Below are 21737 nucleotides of genomic sequence, written 5' to 3' on the forward strand. Positions count from 1 at the left end.
CAGCAGAAACAAGTTCTGAGAGTGTTAATGGGATCCACATCCACACCAAAGGAGTCAGCACCCCAAAGCGCTTGTACTCCTACCGAGTCATAATTTCATCAATGTTATATGGATCAATATACTAGATAGATAGATGTAACAGTTAATATGTTATAAAATATTCCTACAGATGCTGAGAACTGTATTAAATGCCAAAGTGATGACTGGCCAAATGAAAAGAGAGACCGATGCCTGCCCAAAGTCCTGGAATTCATCTCTTACCAGTATGACACAATGGCTTGTGTATTTTCCAGTGTCTCGGTCTTCGGATGTCTTGTGACTGGCTTCATATTTGGAATATTTATCTTCTACCAGGACACTCCTATTGTTAAAGCTAATAACCGGAACCTGAGCTATCTCCTCCTGGTCTCCATCATCCTCAGCTTTCTCTCTGTCTTCTTGTTTCTTGGTCGTCCCAGTGACGTAACTTGTAGATTACGGGAAACCACTTTTGGGATTTTTTTCTCAGTAGCCGTCTCTTCACTTCTCGCCAAGACTGTTATGGTTTGTGTAGCTTTTAAGTCCACCAAACCTGGAAGCCCCTGGAGAAAATGGTTGAGTGTGAAGCTGCCCTATACCATAGTGCTGTTGTGTTCATCTATACAAGTTGTCATCTGTGTTATCTGGTTGTCTCTTTCTCCCCCATTCCAGGACCTGGACACTCAATCTTATCCTGGGAAAATCATCATTCAGTGTAACGAAGGATCAGATATTTGCTTCTACTCCATGTTGGGTTATATGGGGCTCCTGGCAGCAGTGAGCTTTGTTCTGGCTTTCATGGTGAGGACATTACCGGACAGTTTTAATGAGGCCAAGTACATCACCTTCAGCATGCTGCTGTTCTGCAGTGTCTGGATCTCCATGATCCCAGCTTATCTGAGCACCAGAGGGAAATACATGGTGGCAGTGGAGATATTTGCAATAATGGCGTCCAGCACTGGACTTTTAGGCTGCGTGTTTCTTCCAAAATGTTTTATCATTTTGTTCAAATCTGAAATGAATAGAAAAACTGATCTGCTGGGTAAAAGGCAGGAATGACAGCAAAATATTACCCCCTGATAACAAAGAGTAGTGCGGTATGTGCATGTCTCGTCAAGTCACCCACTTCCAGGAAAGGGACAGATGCTAATCCACTTATCATACTTCATCAACCCACCCCCTTCCTTGGAGTAATGATGGCCCCACCCTATGACTTATCGGGATTCTCCTGAGACAGGAGTTATTCATTCCCCACACTGGAGCCTTTCCTATTTTCTCCACCACCCCAACTGTTATTATATTAGCAGCCATCTAAAAATTCACATAGCGCAATATTAAAAAATGTAAAGTCTTTACTGAACAATCACAAGCTTACAACAAGCATATAAAAATGTGTGAAACTACTCACGATTAGAGTGATACAGTGGCTAGAATTTATAGGCAAACATCATTATATATATATAGTCTGAGTGTGACTTTGAGTTGTATTATGTACCAAGTCCAGCATGTGAGATCAGGGAGTAACAGCGCCCTTGTAAATAAATTTGCTTTAATCATTCCACGTTGTGATATTTCTGCTCTGTAACAGTCTGTTTTTTGGAACAGTATGGTAAGTGGTTATTCTGTAAAACAACACTGATTTCATCCCTATAACGTGTTCACTATATCCTTGGATGCTGCCGTCCCTTTTCAACCTTTCTAGCTCAATGCTTGATAAGCCTGATATTGCATAGAAGACTTTGTGTGATACCGTCTGGTAAATGTGGATGTGTAAAGCCCATGAGTGGAAGAATTGGTCCAAAACATGCAAGTACACTAAGAGCTGTTTTATAGGCCGAAGGTAGAACATTTAGGCCTCAGTTGGCAAAGCTGTTTATGTAATTGTGCCAGAATGCTAATGATTTGCATATCTGCCTGATGTCACTGCATGCCAAATTTTGCAGCAAAACAACTCCTCCCACTTTTTGGTGTTTAATTTTTTTTGACAAAGAGTGTATATAAAAAGTACAGTACAGAGAAAAGCTGTTCCAATTACAAAAACAAGTCAGTGCTCCTCCTGGAGAAAAAAATGTCAGTCTGAAGAGATGAGTAGGCTTCTTTTCTGTAAGAGCTGTGAATCAGTGGAGCAGTCCTCAGGAGCTGGTTTATGTGGTAACAGTGAATCGCAAAAGCACGTTGTACATTGCCTAAAGAGACATTTTGCTTTTGACTTGTCAGAAGGGTCCCTGGATAATTAGCTGACCACAAAGTGCCAAACTGCTGGGACCCCCCATGATCAACTGCAATATGTGGGGAAACATTGCAGTAAGGCTAATTCCACATAGGCATTCGCGATTTTGTGTTGCACATGGTGTTACAAACTGACACGACTTTGCAGCACAACATGCAAGGATTATTTTGGTGGAGTCTTGAAATGTAAGACCTACCCCAAAAATAAGCCTAGCTAAATTAAAAAAAGCAAAAAAAAGAATACATCACCTCTCTTGCGCTATTGTCTCCGGCACATTTCCTCTTAGGCTCTCCGGCAGGCTTTCTTGAAGTCCTCTTCCAGCACTTTCTTGATTGAACATTCAAATTCTCTGCCTCCTTGAAGCGTTGGCTGTGATTGGCTGAACAGCTTTTCTCATTTGCCTGCTCTCTTAATTGCTCAAAGGGTACAACAGCACAATCAGGAGCTGCCACTAAAAGGCCAGCAGTCCAGTCCCTGTACAATCACATTTATCATGTTACTCTCTGCTACCTATTCTAATCCTAAGCTGGTTTCCCAGTATTGATTACAGTTAGAGAAAACGTCATTACTAAGCTGACTTTACACTGGCCAAATGTCGGACAAACAATGCCTGACACTCATCCCTGCATGTGCTCGCTCCCATGCTGTAAAATAGGAGCACATATCGTTGGCTCGCTCACAGAGCGGCCAGCAGGAAGGCAGAGCAGTTGGAGGTTTCTCTCCCTGATTTCCCTCTGCCCTCTCCATTCACAGCAAGCAGCGGCCTTTCAGTACTGAACGTCTGCTGCTTAAAGTGAAGGGAGAAGGGCGGAGGGAGAGAAATCTCCTCCAGCTGCCTCCCCTCCCTGCTGGTCACTCTGTGAGTAACCCAGCGATACTCGCTCCTATGTTACAGCATGGGAGCGAGTACATTTGCGGACAGTTGTCGGGTATCATTTGCCCGACACTCGTCCAGTGTAAATGGGCCTTTACACATTTGACAAAACTTATGTAATGTATAAAAATTGACAAGATAGCTCTAAAGCCACCATCCAGTATCTGATCATTAAGGAGCAGTGATTATCTGTCCTTTAATCAGGGTTTCATAATGATATCCCTCATATAAGTGGACTCTTAGCTTACAAGTGGAGATGAGGACAATAACCTACTAAAGGGTAAACATGCAGTTGCAAGAAAAACTAATTGAATTGTTTGGTGTGAGGAAGATTTATTGCTAATGTTGTTTAACTTGATCGAGTGGTGATACAATTGTTCCAATTTTTGCAAAATCAAATCAGGTTGGTCTGTATCAATTTTGGATGAAAATCACAGGAAAATTGAATTTTCCATTATGCCTGCCGCAGAGGTTAGCATGCAGCCAATCAGCAGCGAAAGCATCTTTCTCATATCACCAAATGTGTCCTTCATCTTGCATATTGCCAGCAGTTTCACTGCATGTGTGTATTACATGACCTAGCCATATACGTATAATATAGGCACACTGTAACCAGTAGCCATTTTAAAGTTGAACACAGGGCAGAGAAGCTGCATCCCATTTATATGCCTTAAAGGGGTTGTCCCGCGCCGAAACGGTTTTTTTTTTTTTCACCCCCCCCCCGTTCGGCGCGAGACAACCCCGATGCAGGGGTTAAAAAAGAACACCGGACAGCGCTTACCTGAATCCCCGCGCTCCGGTGACTTCTTACTTACCTGCTGAAGATGGCCGCCGGCATCTTCTCCCTCGGTGGACCGCAGGGCTTCTGTGCGGTCCATTGCCGATTCCAGCCTCCTGATTGGCTGGAATCGGCACGTGACGGGGCGGAGCTACACAGAGCCCCATTGAGAAAAGGAGAAGACCCGGACTGCGCAGGCGCGTCTAATTTGGCCATTAGACGGCGAAAATTAGACGGCAACCATGGAGACGAGGACGCCAGCAACGGAACAGGTAAGTGAATAACTTTTGATAACTTCTGTATGGCTCATAATTAATGCACAATGTACATTACAAAGTGCATTAATATGGCCATACAGAAGTGTATAGACCCACTTGCTTTCGCGGGACAACCCCTTTAATAACACGTGGTCTGTTGCTAAAAGGGACAGATATTCTACAGAGAATATATTGCTGCTGGGTGTGAAAGCTTGTATACCAGCAGAGAACGTAAACAAGGTTCTGTTGGAGGGAGCAGAGAAAAAAGCTGCATCATTTTTATATGCCTATATGAAATGTGGTCTGTACATTGGGAGAGGATAGCTTTCTGTTGCTGTCAATGTATATAGCAGCACAACAAGCAGACAAAGTATGCTCTGGCATGCAGAATATGACAGTTCTCTGTTTTTGTGACCTCATGCTGATACGATAGTATCTTCTTGCGTCTTTCATTCTACGTCATGTTTTGATGATGCAGAGCCAAATGTATGTCTCACATGTATGTCTCAAACTGGATGCATCATATGTAAAGTCCAAGTTCACCAGCTCAGATGGGGAAAAAGTGACTCTATGGTGTTGTTTATGAAAGGTGAAAGAGATATACTGTCTATATAGGCAGTGGGCTTTTTTAAAAAAAATGGGGAAAAATACTATATTTGGGCTGACTGTGACCGTCTTCAGTGTACTGCGTGTCTGCTGGGGGTAGTAGTCCTAATTAATACGCAGCTAAGCGTTACAGCAGGCTTGCACAAAATTGTTTCCTAGCTCTGCTGTGCCCGTTACATCACCGCCGTCATAGCGCAAGAGGGAAACAGTATACATAATATACGCTGCATACAGTATCTGTCTGGTGTTTCAACTCACTATTTAAACAAATTGAAGCAAAATACTTAAGGCCTACCACTGCCCTTTGGCCACTTGACTGCTTCTGCGCTGTGAATTCCACTAGCTCAGTCATACGCACCTACGTCTCACTACAGGCATGCGCAAAATTGTTTTCTGGCTCTGCTGTGCCCGTTACATCACCGCCGTCATAGCGCCAGAGGGAAACAGTATACATAATATACGCTGCATACAGTATCTGTCTGGTGTTTCAGCTCACCATTTAAAAAAATTGAAGCAAAATACTTAAAGGGGTTGTCTCGCGAAAGCAAGTGGGGTTATACACTTCTGTATGGCCATATTAATGCACTTTGTAATGTACATCGTGCATTAAATATGAGCCATACAGAAGTTATTCACTTACCTGCTCCGTTGCTAGCGTCTCTGTCTCCATGGCTCCATCTAATTTCGCTGGCTTCTTGCTTTTTTAGACACGCTTGCGCTGTGCGGTCTTCTGCCTGGTGAATGGGGCCGCTCGTGCCGGAGAGCTGGTCACCGTGTCGTCATCGTAGCTCCGCCCCGTCACGTGTGCCGATTCCAGCCAATCAGGAGGCTGGAATCGGCAATGGAACGCACAGAGCCCATGGTCCACCATGGGAGAAGACCCACGGTGCACCATGGGAGAAAACCGCAGTGCATCCCTGGGAAAGGACCGGCGGCCATCTTAGGGAGAAGATTTTTAAACTCCTTATTTCGTCGGATGGGTGAGTAGCAAGCGGTTTAAAAACCGCTTTAATTTGCTATTTTATGCCAGGGGGGTGACAGGGGGAATGTAAAATTTTGATGCTTGCCGCGAGACAACCCCTTTAAGGCCTACCACTGCCCTTTGGCCACTTGACTGCTTCTGCGCTGTGAATTCCACTAGCTCAGTCACACGCACCTACGTCTCACTACAGGCGTGAGCAAAATTGTTTCCTGGCTCTGCCGTGCGTTCCGTAAGCGAAGTCAGCTTCAAACCACAGGCCAATAAGCGGCACATTTAATTACAGCGTTCTGTTTCTGCTCTACTCGTAATACACCATGCTGAGGGGTAGGGGTAGGCCTAGAGGACATGGACGCGGGCGAGGATGCGGAGGCCGAAGTCAGGGTGTGGGCACAGGCCAAGTTTACTGATCCAGGTGTATCACAGCCGACTGCTGCGGGATTAGGAGAGAGGCAAGTTTCAGGGGTCCCCAGATTCATCTCACAATTAATGGGTCCACGCGGTAGACCTTTATTAGAAAATGAGCAGTGTGAGCAGGTCCTGTCGTGGATGGCAGAAAGTGCATCCAGCAATCTATCGACCACCCAGTCTTCTACGCCGTCCACAGCTGCAACTCTGCTGCTCCTCCTTCCTCCTAGCCTCCTCACTCCATGAAAATGACACATTCTGAGGAGCAGGCAGACTCCCCGGAACTGTTCTCGGGCCCCTGCCCAGATTGGGCAGCAATGGTTCCTCTCCCACCAGAGGAGTTTATCGTGACCGATGCCCAACCTTTGGAAAGTTCCTGGGTTCCAAGGGATGAGGCTGGGGACTTCCGGCAATTGTCTCAAGAGCTTTCAGTGGGTGAGGAGGACTATGACGATGAGACACAGTTGTCTATCAGTGAGGTAGTAGTAAGGGTAGTAAGTCCGAGGGAGGAGCGCACAGAGGATTCGGAGGAAGAGCAGCTAGACGATGAGGTGACTGACCCCACCTGGTTTGCTAAGCCTACTGAGGACAGGTCTTCAGAGGGGGAGGCAAGTACAGCAGCAGGGCAGGTTGGAAGAGGCAGTGCGGTGGCCAGGGGTAGAGGCAGGGCCAGACCGAATAATCCACCAACTGTTTCCCAAAGCACCCCTTCGCGCCATGCCACCCTGCAGAGGCCGAGGTGCTCAAAAGTGTGGCAGTTTTTCACTGAGAGTGCAGACGACCGACGAACTGTGGTGTGCAAGGTTTGTTGCGCCAAGATCAGCTGGGGAGCCACCACCACCAGCCTCACCACCACCAGCATGCGCATGCATATGATGGCCAAGCACCCCACAAGGTGGGACGAAGGCCATTCACTGCCTCCGGTTTGCACAACTGCCTCTCCCCCTGTGCCCCAACCTGCCACTGAGATCCAACCCCCCTCTCAGGACACAGGCACGACCGTCTCCCGGCCTGCATCCACACCCTCACCTCCGCTGTCCTCGGCCCCATCCAGCAATGTCTCTCAGCGCAGCGTCCAGCCGTCGATAGCGCAACTGTTTGAGCGCAAGCGCAAGTACGCCGCCACGCACCCGCACGCTCAAGCATTAAACGTGCACATAGCCAAATTGCTCAGCCTGGAGAAGCTGCCGTATAGGCTTGTGGAAACGGAGGCTTTCAAAAACATGATGGTGGCGGCGGCCCCACGCTACTCGGTTCCCAGTCGCCACTACTTTTCCCGATGTGCCGTCCCAGCCCTGCACGACCACGTCTCCCGCAACATTGTACGCGCCCTCACCAACGCGGTTACTGCCAAGGTCCACTTAACAATGGACACGTGGACAAGCACAGGCAGGCAGGGCCACTTTTTCTCCCTGACGGCACATTGGGTGAATTTAGTGGAGGCTGGGACCGAGTCAGAGCCTGGGACCGCTCACGTCCTACCCACCCCCAGAATTGCGGGCCCCAGCTCGGTGCTGGTATCTGCGGCGGTGTATGCTTCCTCCACTAAACCACCCTCCTCCTCCTCCTCCTCCTCCTCCTCCTACACAACCTCTGTCTCGCAATCAAGATGTGTCAGCAGCCCTTCACCAGCAGTCGGTGTAACGCGGCGTGGCAGCACAGCGGTGGGCAAGCGTCAGCAGGCCGTGCTGAAACTACTCAGCTTAGGAGAGAAGAGGCACACGGCCCATAAACTGCTGCAGGGTCTGACAGAGCAGACCAACCGCTGGCTTTCGCCGCTGAGCCTCCAACCGGGCATGGTCGTGTGTGACAACGGCCGTAACCTGGTGGCGGCTCTGCAGCTCAGCAGCCTCACGCACGTGCCATGCCTGGCCCACGTCTTTAATTTGGTGGTTCAGCGCTTTCTGAAAAGCTACCCACGCTTGTCAGACCTGCTCGGAAAGGTTCGCCGGCTCAGCGCACATTTCCGCAAGTCCGAGACGGACGCTGCCACCCTGCGGACCCTGCAACATCGGTTTAATCGGCCAGTGCACCGACTGCTGTGCGACGTGCCCACACGGTGGAACTCTACGCTCCACATTTTGGCCAGGGTCTATGAGCAGCGTAGAGCTATAGTGGAATACCAACTCCAACATGGGCGGCGTAGTGGGACTCAGCCTCCTCAATTCTTTACAGAAGAGTGGGCCTGGTTGGCAGACATCTGCCACGTCCTTGGAAACTTTGAGGAGTCTACCAAGATGGTGAGCGGCGATGCTGCAATCATTAGCGTCACCAATCCTCTGCTATGCCTCTTGAGAAGTTCCCTGCAAAGCATAAAGGCAGACGCTTTGCGCTCGGAAAAGGAGGCGGGGGAAGACAGTATGTCGCTGGATAGTCAGAGCACCCTCATGTCTATATCTCAGTGCGTTGAGGAGGAGGAGGGGGAGGAGCATGAGGAGGAGGGGGAAGAGACAGCCTGGCCCACTGCTGAGGGTACCCATGCTGCTTGCCTATCATCCTTTCAGCGTGTATGGCCTGAGGAGGAGGAGGAGGAGCCTGAAAGTGATCTTCCTAGTGAGGACAGCCATGTGTTGCGTACAGGTACCCTGGCACACATGGCTGACTTCATGTTAGGATGCCTTTCCTGTGACCCTCGCGTTACACGCATTCTGGCCACTACGGATTACTGGGTGTACACACTGCTCGACCCACGGTTATAAGGAGAACCTTTCCACTCTCATACCCGAAGAGGAAAGGGGTCGAGAGTGATGCTATACCACAGGACCCTGGCGGACAAACTGATGGTAAAATTCCCATCCGACAGCGCTAGTGGCAGAAGGCGCAGTTCCGAGGGCCAGGTAGCAGGGGAGGCGCGGAGATCAGGCAGCATGTACAGCACAGGCAGGAGAACACTTTCCAAGGCCTTTGACAGCTTTATGGCCCCCCAGTAAGACTGTGTCACCGCTCCCCAGTCAAGGCTGAGTCGGCGGGAGCACTGTAAAAGGATGGTGAGGGAGTACGTAGCCGATCGCACGACCGTCCTCCGTGACGCCTCTGCCCCCTACAACTACTGGGTGTCGAAGCTGGACACGTGGCCTGAACTCGCGCTGTATGCCCTGGAGGTGCTTGCTTGTCCTGCGGCTAGCGTCTTGTCAGAGAGGGTGTTTAGTGCGGCAGGGGGAATCATCACGGATAAGCGTACCCGCCTGTCAACCGACAGTGCCGACAGGCTTACACTCATAAAGATGAACAAAGCCTGGATTTCCCCATACTTCTCTTCTCCACCAGCGGACAGCAGTGGTACCTAAACAATACGTAGGCTGCAACCGCGGATGGAAGCATTGTTTTCTATCACCATCAAAAACGGGGACCTTTTAGCTTCATCAATCTGTGTATTATATTCATCCTCCTCCTCCTGCTCCTCCTCCTGAAACCTCACGTAATCACGCTGAACGGGCAATTTTTCTGAGGCCCACAAGGCTCAGTCATATTACTTTAGTAAACAATGTTTATACGTTTCAATTCTCATTAAAGCGTTGCACCTGAACCAATTTTTATTTTAACTCGGCTGTCTACAGGTCTAGTTACAAATTAAGCCACATTAACCAAAGCGATTAATGGGTTTCACCTGCCCTCTTGGTTGCGCATGGGCAATTTTTCTGAGGTATATTAGTACTGTTGGTACACCAATTTTTTGGGGCCCTCGCCTACAGTGTAATCCTACTAATTTTTATGGGCTTCGCCTGCACTCATGGTACAGCAAGGTGTGTGGGGTTGGCCTACACTTATGCTACATAAATGTAACTGGGGCCTTGTCTATACTGCAACTACTGAAATGTGCAAGAGACTGTTATCTCCGTAAACTGCTGCAACGGGAATGTTACTGTGGCCTGTCTTGACTGCTACTACTACTGAAATGGAACTAAGGCTGTGCTCCCCCTATACTGCTGCTTTGAAATTGTTACTGGGGCCTGTCTGGACTGCTACTACTACTGAAATGGAACTAATACTGTGATCCCCCTATAATGCTGCTTGTGATATGTTACTGGGGCCTGTCCCTAATGCTACAGCTGAAATGTTACTAATTCTGGGCTCTGCCTATACCGCTGCTAATGCTATGTCACTGGGGTGTGGAAACGGAGGCTTCCCAAAGACATGATGGTGGCGAGGTCATTTCCCACCAATGCGGTTACTGTTAAGGTGCATATAACCACGGACACGTGGAGAGGACACGTAGTGCCTCAAAAACATCCCCCTTCTCCTCCAACAATGAAAACATTCTTGGCAAATACCTTTGCATTGGTCCGTCTGGTGGCAGTCCAAGAATTTCACCTTTACCGACACAACAAGAGAGCCCCCCCACCATCCCCCCGCCACGGCCCACTTAATCCTGGCCACATTCCGAAAACCAACTAAATAAAACCGCGCTACTAGGTCCGCAGTCGCCACCACATTCCCACCAACGCGTTTACTGTTAAGGTACATATTACCAGTCTGACTGGGGCATGCACTGTGGGCCAATGCACACCTGTATTGTATGTGACGTTAGCTCTGCTGAGCAGGGCACTGCAATGGGATTTATTTATGTACCGCCGGTGGGTTCCAGGGAGCCACCCATGCTGTGGGTGCACACGGAATTCCCATTGCGGAGTTGTACCTGCCTGTGACTATTTATAAAAAACCGCGGTCTGACTGGGGCATGCAGACACCTTGACAGAATGAATAGTGTGTGGCACATGGGTTCCCCATTGCTATGCCCACGTGTGCAGCTCCTGATGGAGGTAGCACAGGATTGGATTTCTCATTGCATCTTTATAGCAACCCTCTTTTAAAGAGGGTCGCTGCCTGGCCCTGCCAAACCTCTGCAGTGTTTGCCTCCGGTTCCTCCTCATGGCAGACACACTTATGAATAGACATGAGGGTGGTGTGGCTATGAGGCCAGCGTGTGGAATGAGGGCAGCTGAAGGCTGTGCAGGGACACTTTGGTGTGCGCTGTGGACACTGGGTCGTGCGGGGCGGGGGGGTTGGGCAGCATGTAACCCAGGAGAAGTGGCAGCGGAGTGTCATGCAGGCAGTGATTGTGCTTTGTTGGAGGTAGTGTGGTGCTTAGCTAAGGTATGCCTTGCTAATGAGGGTTTTTCAGAGGTAAAAATTGTTGGGAGAGGGGGGCCACTCTTGCCGCTATTGTGGCTTAATAGTGGGACCTGGGAACTTGAGATGCAGCCCAACATGTAGCCCCTCGCCTGCCCTATCCGTTTCTGGTCATTCCCATCACTTTCTTGAATTTCCCAGATTTTCACAAATGAAAACCTTAGCGAGCATCGGCGATATACAAAAATGCTCGGGTCGCCCATTGACTTCAATGGGGTTCGTTACTCGAAAGGAACCCTCGAGCATCGCGAAAAGTTTGACTCGAGTAACGAGCACCCGAGCATTTTGGTGCTCGCTCATCTCTACTCTTAACTTAGAGAATTTACCCTTGGGAATTTGTTCGATCGGGGTAACTTTTATCAAAGAAGGATCAGATTTATGGTGTGAAGAGAAGTGTTTGGAAAGACTATGTTTTAAGAAACTTTTATTTATATTATGTCTATGTTGGTTTATTCGAATTCTCAAGTAGTTAATTGTGCGGCCGATATATTTCATCTGCCATGAACATTCGATTAAATAAACCAGATGTTCGGAGGCACAATTCAGATGCTGTTTGATTGTGAAAGTCCTATCCGGTGCCTCTGTATTGAAGTTTTTTCTCCTGTGGCAAATGCTGTCACAGCATTTGCAGCCAGATGATCCGCATCTATAGGATCCTATAATATTGGAAAGAAAGATAGAACTGGTTCTGGTTTTATTTTTGTTTTTCAAGGGACGTGATGGGGCTAGGATATTATCTAGTGTTTTGTTCCTTCTGAAAATTAGGCTCAGATTGGTTGTCAGTTTGTCTGAAATAAAAGGATCATTTTTCAGGATTTTCCAATGTTTTTTAGGATGTCCTTTAATTCCTTTTGTTTGGAATTATACCTGGTTGTGAAGCAAACATCTGGGCTGGGGTTGGTCAGTTTTTTGTCTCCTTCATTGTCGTTTCTTGGTCGGATTGATCGTTCTTCATATTTAGCCCTATTTCTAGAATTCTCTAAGAGAGTTTTTGGATATTTTTTCTCTAAAAATCTTTTGTGAAGAATTTTAGATTGTTCATCAAACATTTCCAGGGTAGAACAGTTTCTACGTATTCTTTTAAACTGACTATAGGGGACGTTGATCTTCCACTTCTTGGCGTGGCAACTTCTAAAATCGAGAAAACTATTCGCATCCACCTGTTTAAAAGGAGTTTTGGTGTGTAGAACGCCTTCCTTGATGTAACTTTTGATAGAGATATGTTGTAAGCAGCATTCAGGGTAGTTTTACAGAGACATCTTCACAACAACTTCCAAAGTAAAAATCGTTTCCTTTATTCCATTCCTTTGCTAAAAAACGCCTGCAACGTTTCGACTGCAGCCTGCAGTCTTTCTCAAGCCAATGCAGGCTGCAGTCGAAACGTTGCAGGCGTTTTTTAGCAAAGGAATGGAATAAAGGAAACGATTTTTACTTTGGAAGTTGTTGTGAAGATGTCTCTGTAAAACTACCCTGAATGCTGCTTACAACATATCTCTATCAAAAGTTACACTGTTTGGATCAATTGGTCCGGATCCGGGTAAGCTGGCAAAACGATGCATAATTTCCCACCTCAGGTTTGAGGTTGAATGTCTGCGGCACCCATACTATTGGAGATTGCCTTCCTTGATGTATATATCCAAGTCGAGGAATGTAATTTCAGTAGTGTTGAAGGTGCCGGTGAACTCCAAACCCCATGTGTTGGTGTTTAGTTGGTTGATATATTGTTTGGCTGACTCAATGGGTCCGTCCCAGATCAATAAGATGTCATCTATGAATCGTTTAAAGAAGATGATATGGGGATCATCAATTTGTTTCTCAAATGCGCCCATGTACAGGTTAGCGTTGCAGGGCACGCATTTTGTGCTTATGGCCGTACCTCTTACTTGTAAATAAAATTGTTGGTTGAATTTAAAATAGTTATTGTGAAGAATGAATTCTAAACTGTTGAGTATAAATTGTTTCTGTTTGGATGGTAATAATGTGTCATTTTCCAGAAAAGATGCAGTGGCATTGATGCCTTGGTTATGTGGTATACTGGAGTAAAGAGAACACACATCAAGAGTAATCAAAATATATGAAGTTTTCCATGTAACACATTGTAATAGTTGAAGTAGGTGGGAGGTGTCTTTCAAATACGTTGGAAGGTGGGTGACAAATCTCTGTAATTGTCAGTCAACGTATTCTGAAAGATTACTGGTAAGAGAACCTATACCGGAGATGATTGGTCTCCCCGGTGGTTTTTCTATACATTTATGAATTTTTGGCAAAATATAGAAATAAGCTATTTCTGTATAGAGCGGAGATAGAAAAGATTTCTCATCCTTGTTGATGCAATGGTTTGTATGTGCATCCTCTATTAATGTATGAAGATTTTTTCTGAAGAGAGGTGTTGGATCTTCTGTCAGGGTTTTGTATTGATTGGTGTCGTTTAAAATGCGTTTAGCTTCCTCCTGATAGTATTCCATGTTCATCAATACTATGACTCCTCCCTTATCTGCATGTTTTATTACTAGATTTTTATCCTTCGCTAGTTGTTTGATTAAATTCCACTGGTGCTTGCTCAGGTTGCCAACCCTTTTAGGAGATTTTTTGTCTTTGGTGAGATGTCTGAAGTCTTCTAGGACTTCATTATAGAAGGTAGTAATATATGGGCCTTTGACGTCAACCGGATAAAAAGTACTCGTCAGTTTTAAATTAGTGGTCAGTGGTTTATCAATCTGAGTGCTGGTATCTGAGGGAAAAGTGATGTCCGTTTGTTCACATGTTATGGTTTCAGCCTTGAAATCAGGTTTATTGCTATTTATAGTAAAAAATCTTTTTAAGGTGAATTTTCTCACAAAACGGTTTAGATCTAAGAAGAGTTCAAATGGGTCCGGGTCGCTGGATGGACTAAATGATAGTCCTCTCGATAGAATTTCAGCTTCCCCAATTTTTAAGGGGTAGTTGGAAATAATAAAGATGCCCTTTTCATCGCTTTGCTAGGGGAGATATGGTCTTTCGATTGGTTACTAGAGGTTTTAGATTCTTTATGGATCTTTCTCCAGGCCCGTTTGCCTCTTTTTCTGCGTTTCTTTCTGTTCAGTTTGGGGACTGATAGAAGTGAGTTATCTTCGTAGGTCTTATTGGGTGGCTTCCCTTTGGGCGGGGTAACGTTTTGTTCTTGATGTTTTGAGATTGTGTGGCACTTCTTGTAATGCGAACGTTGTTCTGTGATCCCTCGATAGAAGTAAGTCGGGGGATCTCGTCTCCTAAAAAAGTATCCTTTAGTGACATTTCACTTTCCGTGTTGAGATTTGCATTTTCGGTGACAGGAACCTCCGGTGGAGTTGAAAAATCAATGGTAAGATTAGTGTCAAGTTCAGTATTTATGCACTCATTGTTGTTTAAAAATGTTATCAAGTCAGATGGACTTCCTGGGGTATTGTTAAATGATGGTACAATATAATTTTGTAAGGGTATTAATGGAGGTTGAGAAGTAGTTAATATGGGAATGTCTAAGGTGGTTTGAGTTACAAGATGAGTGGTGGAGAAGTTATTATCAGAAAGACCACAAAAATTGTTATTTTGTGTAAGGGTATTAGGGAGACTCATTCTCTTATTTGCTGTTACTAGATCCTGTTCATTTCTATTAGACAGAGGTTCAGACCGTCTTTTTGTACCAAAGTGGATTGCAGGGGTATGTTCGAATCTGGAGGTAAGTCTAGGTTTAGGGGGATGGGAATTATTAGATGTAAGTCTGTAGGGTCGTGTGTGCGAGACTGAGTGGTATGGGTTCCGCTCGTAGATCCCATATGGGGTAACAATATGATTGTAGTAGTGGGGTTCAAAAAAATGGGTCTGTTCAGTAGGGCCCTGGTGGAATTGATGATTGTATCCCCTTCTGGTATAATTTTGTCTCAAGTGGTAATTCTGTATCTCCTTGGTTCGGGGCGGATGCCTTGTGATATTGTTGTGTGGAGTACCCATAGTGTTATTTTTTGGTAACTTGGATTTATATTCCCAAGGAAAATATCTCTTATTATTTTTGTCATCCCAATCCCTCTGTAGTTTTTTTATTTTTTTATATGTTATTTCCTTTTCTATTTTATCAATAAAGTTGGATATAAAGGCAACATTGTTTTTCCCGCATTTGAGGCCTAAATAGAAGGCCTTTGGTAGTAGGGTGTCGCTGAGCTGCTTCCGTTTATCTATTAGTTTGTTCAGCATTAAATCAGAAAAAGTACCCAACATGACTTTCCATTCACCAGAGAAAGAAGAATCATTAAAAAATGGGTTCACCTATACTCTTGGTCAACAAATGTTTCAGGGGTTCGCTTATGTAGCCTTGGTACACAGATGTTTCAGGGGTTCGCCTATACTCGGTCAACAAATGTTTCAGGGTTTGCCTTTGTAGTCTTGGTACACAAATGTTTCAGGGGTTTGCCTATACTCTTGGTCAACAAATCTTTCAATGGTTCGCCTATACTCTTAGTAAACAAATGTTTTAGGCGTTCACCTGCACTCTGGGTAAAAAAAATGTTTTGTTGCAGAATGGGTTGTTGAATTGTGGAGATGTGTAGAAGTACTGGCATCCGAGGCCCCTTTATGCCCACGTTTGTGGCTCATGAAATTTTGTGACGGAGGTGGCATGGGATTGGAATAATTGGAACCCAACACTCCTTTTTAGGACTACAACTCCATTGTGTGCATTATCAGTTTGGCTGCCTGGGACCAGTAGTGCGCATAAAGCATTCACAAGCATCCCGGCTGTATACTGCCTACTGTTACCGGTTCTTTACAGTATACTGCTATTGGTGTACAAAGACTATATACTAACTAACAAAAATCCTATTATTTTGCGTTTCTTTTTTTTGTTTTTGGCTGAAAGCATTTGCATAATAGGCCCAAGTGTTATATAGTGCAGATCGAGAGTACACACAAGACTGTACACATTTTACACTGTCTATCTTTTGCTAAAGCATATGTAAAATACCTCGCAGTTTGTGTAGCATTTTGACGCAGTGCATTATACAACATGATGAAGACTAGGGGTAAGGGTTGAGGACGTGGACGTGGGTGCCTGAAGGAGGGTGTGGGCAGAGGCCATGGTCCTGGGTGGGGTGAAACAGAGCCTGGTATGGCCATTCTAATTTCTTCATCGTTTAAGCTGTCTGTCCCTGGGGCACTGGTTAACAAGCCCTTCGGGGAGAGATTTTTTTATTTTTTGTTTCTCTTTATACGCTTCCTCAACCGTCGTTGTGTGCCCGGCCACTCAGAGGGGGTGCCCGGGTCGGATAGCCGCCTCCCAGCTGCCACGGCAAATCAGACAGGGTGGGGACTCGAGGACTCCATGGCTCTGTCCCAAAGGAAGGCAGCAGAGGTGCGGCTGCGGTGCTTTGACTCCAGTGTGCGGGTCCCCACTCCTTCTCAGCGCTGAGAAAATAGGTCAAAGACCACCAGCTCTCCGCCAGTACTCCTGGACAAAGGCGGGTTGACCTGAACCCCTGGGACGAGAGGAGAGGGCTGCTCCTCTTTCGCGTGCTGCTCCGTGCAGGGGTAGGGTCGATCCATCAGACATCAGGAGCCGGAAGGGCCGGCCTACGGTGTCGCAGAGCTCTGGTCCATGAAGTAGGCGAAGGGGTGTGCCTTACACCGTCTGGGATGGGGACAGCTGGACGCTGCGCTGGGAAAAATTTTCAGTACGCTGTGGAAGCAGGCTTGTGCGGAGGATTGGGCAGCAATGCCAGCATGTAACACAGTAGAAGAGGCAGTGGTGTCACCCGCAGGCGGTGATTGGCCTTCATTGCACCTAGTGTGGTGCTTAGCTAAGATGTGCCAGTGCGTGTGCCTTGCTGATTATGGTCTGTCCCAACTAAATTGTTAGGGGGGTGACTGCCAGGCTCTTGCCCAAAATTTGGCTTAATAGTGTGACCCAGGAGCCTTGGATGCATCCATGCATGCTGCCCCTGCTGTCCCCTATCCGTTTCTGCGATGTTTTTATCACTTTCTGATGTTTTCAGGTGATTCACACAACCTCCCCTATGCGGAGCATGAGTCAGCTTGAAAAATGCTTGAGTCTCCCATTGACTTCAATGAGGTTTATTACTCAAAAAGAGCTCTTGAGCATTACGAAACGTTTGACTCGAGTATTGAGCACCCGAGCATTTTGGTGCTTGCTCATCTCTACAGATAACCACTGGGGAGAGGGTGCAGAGGAGGTGTTAGGGGAGAGGATCGCTAGCGCAGGTGGTGGAGTGAGCAGCTGAGAGCAATCTGGAAACCTCTTCCTCTGTCGTTGGTCTCAGTACAGAGAGTGAGCAGGAGCTAGATGTATTGCTGATGAGACTAATGTCAGGGCTAGTCTAGGATTGGGAGTTTTTTTCCTAAAGGAAGTCATCAATTTTCTATTTGAAGTAGACAGCCAGCTCTACAGCACTGAGATCTATTACTGGGGGGCTGCAGTTTAGGGCTGAGAAGGGAGTAAAAAGTATTAAAGAGACTTTTGGGATTGTGCGATAGTGAGGAGATGAGAGAGGTGAATTTTATTCAGAAACCCAGCATAAATGATTAAACTAACACCCCACATGGGTCATACTTACCGCTAAAAGGGCAATAAATTATATAATAAGGGTACTTGAGATACACAAATTGGGTAGGGGGAGTTTTCCAACCTTGAAACTACTTAATATTCATTTTTTATTTTTTTTTTACAAATGTATAAAACATAAAATAGTTATAGCCAACCTGAGAAAGGTACTCCAGGTTTACTACTTTTCTTCAATCACTGGGGTCCTGGAATTTACATCTGACCAAGTAGACATCTTCAAGGAAATTATTTGGGTTCCTCCAGGTTTTCCAGTTTATCTCCCCTAAACCACAAGCCCCCTGATAGGTTAAAGGGATTATCTGCTTACCAGACAACTACCCTTCAATAGGGCTGCTTGTATTAAAATAATAATCTGAGCTGTACCTACACCTACGTGGGGATCCAGCGCTGCAGCCCCGCTGCGGTCCTGATGTTTGTCATGGTAGCTGCTGTCACCAAAAGTCAGGTGACTACTGCATCCAATCAGAAGCTGCAGTGCAAATTCCTTTGGCATGGAGTCTCAGATTCTTAGCACCATGATGCCAGGAGTTTGATTTGCTGCAGCAGTCACGTGATTTCCTCTGACATTATCTCTTACAACAAGTGCCGGGATAAGTGTGGTGCTGCAGCTCTGCATCCTGGTGGCGGTGGAGGCGTAACTATAACTTTGTTTTTTGTTTTTTTTTACAAGCAGCCCTATGGGGAGGGGGGAGAGGTTGTCTGGTAACCAGATTATCCCTTCAATTGTCTTGATATAAAATTGCTCCGGTGTTTATGTGTATCCCTTAGAGTGAACATTAGACTGTCAGCTTCATCAGTGACAGGGATTATTATGAGTGATATCAGACTTTGTACAGCGCTGTGGAATGTGTTTGTGTGATAAAGTACAGGAAAGAAAGAAATCTGTATAACACAAGGACTGCTGACAATGGTTATTTCTGTTTCTTCATCTTGTACTACATTTATCTGTTGTAAAGACAGTTGAGGCCACAATCATCAGGGAGCGGATCCAGAATGTTGTTTGATGAGAGCGGACAATGTAAAATATACTCCATCATACTGTATAAAAAGAGGGGAGATGATAGCAGTCATCATAATGTCACTGATCCTGTGAGCTCTCTGTGTCACTGCTGTTGTTGCTGCTTCCATTCATCCTGTATGACTTATAACAGTATCTACTTCTTCATCATCACCATCCCATTCCTACAAGGAGATGCTTAGTTTCCTTATTATAATGGTTATTCCATGGCTTCCTGTAACACAATCATTCTGTGATCTTGAGATAAGAGAATTTCATGCCACAGAGTTAAACTCGACTTACCAGGATGGAGACCTCATCATTGGTGGCTTGTTGACACAGGCCACAAAGGTAAAGCGTATACAATACCCAGAGGACAATTACAAGACTATAGACTGTGCAGCGTAAGTTATAGTTTCATCTACATATTGTACATGAGAAGAGGGGTGAGAATAGTGTGACGGCTGCAGAGGTCACAATTTACTGATATTGGTAATAGCATACATAGAAGACAGTACTATAAGTACTGATGAGGATTATGGGGTCCAGAGTTGCAAATATTTGTAAATTCCAAGAAAATCTATAAAAATAGGGGTGTTTTCCAGTGTGAATAAAAACTGATGTATCTATGATTTATTTGAAGTGTGAGGAGCTTGTACTGGTTATTGTAATAGTACTTAGCATATTACAGGACAATGTAAATGATGCTGATGTATTCATATTTCTATTCTGAGCCATAGACACATATTAATTATACTCTGTACTTTTCATTATTGTTTACTAATTTGTCCATAAAAATGTTGGGGAGTTTCTGATTTTGTTCATATTGACCAAAATAAAAGAAAAACTTCAGTCTGTCACCCTGATGGGTCCGATCCCAGAGAAGGCCTAATTAAAACAGAAAAGGTTCATCTTTGGCGCTGGGAATACACTAAGGATGAAACAGTGAGATTCAAGATTCAAAAAAGCTTTATTGGCTGCCACTCGGGTATCTCCATAGTTCCTTTGAATGCGAAGGAAGCACTGGTAGCACTACATTCTGTCTCCTCGTTACTGCAGAAGGATTGGCTTACTTAAGATCGTCTGGGGTCTCAGCGGCAAGACCCTACTGATTAGCAAGGTATTCCTCATCCTGTGGATAGGGAATAACTTGTAATTTTGGTACAACCCATTAATGGAAAAAGAAACAGCTGTATAGGAAGCTTTAAACTGGGTGAGGAACAGCCAAACGGCTATACCGTTGCGGCTCTTGAAGACAGTTTCATGTCATAGGTCACACACCATGGCAAGCAGTGTCTTAGGGAAAAAGTGAACCTGGAGGCTATTGTCAAATATCTCAAATGCTGATGTTCAGCAGCTTAGAAGGTGACAGGTAGATAGGCTGTACTGGCCAGGCCTGCATCTGTCTAAGCACAACCTGAAGTAATGGGGATGGCAGTAGGTGATTATTGTGTCTATGTATCCATATGGTCTACTAAGGGTGCTTTCACACAGTGCAGCTTTGTTCCACAAGACACAGCAATAGGCACAGCTAAATTTGCTACTGAAGTTAGCCCTCGTACATACATGCACGTTTTCATGCAGAATTTTCTGTGTCACTAGGTGTCTCTTGCGGAATAATTCTGCAGTGTATCAAATCATCCTATTCAGGAGAAAGACAGTATAGTTTTAGAAGAACTGAGCTCCTTCTGCTTCAAACAAATGTAGATCACATTCTTAGCTTTTTACGACCATCACAGTAACAAATGACGCCATCAAAGCAGCACTGATAGAACTGGAGTTACAGCCATTTGAAGTGGGGTCAGGAATAATTAATTGACAGATGCCATGTCTGTGTGCAGAGCCGGGTGATAACGGGAACAAGCAGGCAGCAGCAAATTGATCTGTGATTCTTCTGTATGCTTTCCTATCCTCCCCATTAATCAGAGAACATATTTGGTCTCCGATTGTCTTTTCTTTCTCCGAAAAGGAGTTAAAAAATGTGTACAATAGAGATGAGCAAACGTACTCGTCCGAGCTAGATGCTCGCTCAAGTATTAGGGTGCTCGAGATGCTCGTTACTCGAGACGAGCACCACGCGGTACTCGAGTCAATTCCATTTCCTTCCCTGCATGTTTTGCGCCATTTTCTGGCCAATAGACATGCAGGGAAGGCATTACAACTTCCTCCTGTGACGTTCCAGCCCTATCCCACCCCCCTGCAGTGAGTGGCTAGCGAGATCAAGTGACCGCCGAGTATTTATGGCACTCCCGCCCGCTGCTCGCCTCAGAAACATGCTGGCAGAGATTAGGGAGGGTGCTGCTGGTGCTATAGGGAGAGTGTTGGCGTCTTCAAGACCCCCAACGGTCCTTCTTAGGGCCACATCTGACCGTGTACATTACTGTTGTGGCTGCTGGGAGCAGTTTTGCACTATTTTTTTTTCCATCTTGGGCTCTGCAGACTATTGCGTTCTCAGTCTGCAGTCAATTATACAGAGTATAGGGGCAGTACTGTTCAGGCAGGGACAGTGGTAGTGTAGAATCCTGTCAACAAGTACCCCAGCAGTCCTTCTTAGGGCTACCTCTGACCATGTGCATTACTGTTGTGGCAGCTGGGAGCAGTTTTGCACTTTTTTTTTTCATCTTGGGCTGTGCAGACTATTGCGTAGTCAGTCCGCAGCCAATTATACAGAGTATAGGGGCAATACTTGTCAGGCAGGGACAGTGGTAGTGTAGAATCCTGTCAACAAGTACCCCAAAAAAGCTCCTCCTTAGGGCTACCTGTGACCTGTTGTAGTGGCTTACTATTAGCCAGCTAGGCCTTTCTGCAGCCCAGCATATATTTATTTCGGCCTACAGTGTGCGCTACATAACCGCTGTGACCCTCCAAGTGCAG

The 21737-nt window shown here is 45.9% G+C and overlaps 1 protein-coding gene across 1 annotated transcript in view; it reads left to right on the plus strand.

The window, feature by feature from the left end:
* Window positions 1-1077, plus strand: part of LOC136573430 (vomeronasal type-2 receptor 26-like) — a 74595-nt gene extending 73518 nt beyond the window's left edge. Inside the window, exon 5 of the mRNA XM_066574721.1 lies at window positions 170-1077. Coding sequence (XP_066430818.1) covers window positions 170-1077 — 908 coding nt within the window. The remainder of the gene's footprint in view (window positions 1-169) is intronic.
* The last annotated feature ends 20660 nt before the right edge of the window (window positions 1078-21737 follow it).

Source organism: Eleutherodactylus coqui, chromosome 7 (genome assembly GCF_035609145.1).
Source record: "Eleutherodactylus coqui strain aEleCoq1 chromosome 7, aEleCoq1.hap1, whole genome shotgun sequence".
Classification (NCBI taxonomy): Eukaryota; Metazoa; Chordata; class Amphibia; order Anura; family Eleutherodactylidae; genus Eleutherodactylus; species Eleutherodactylus coqui.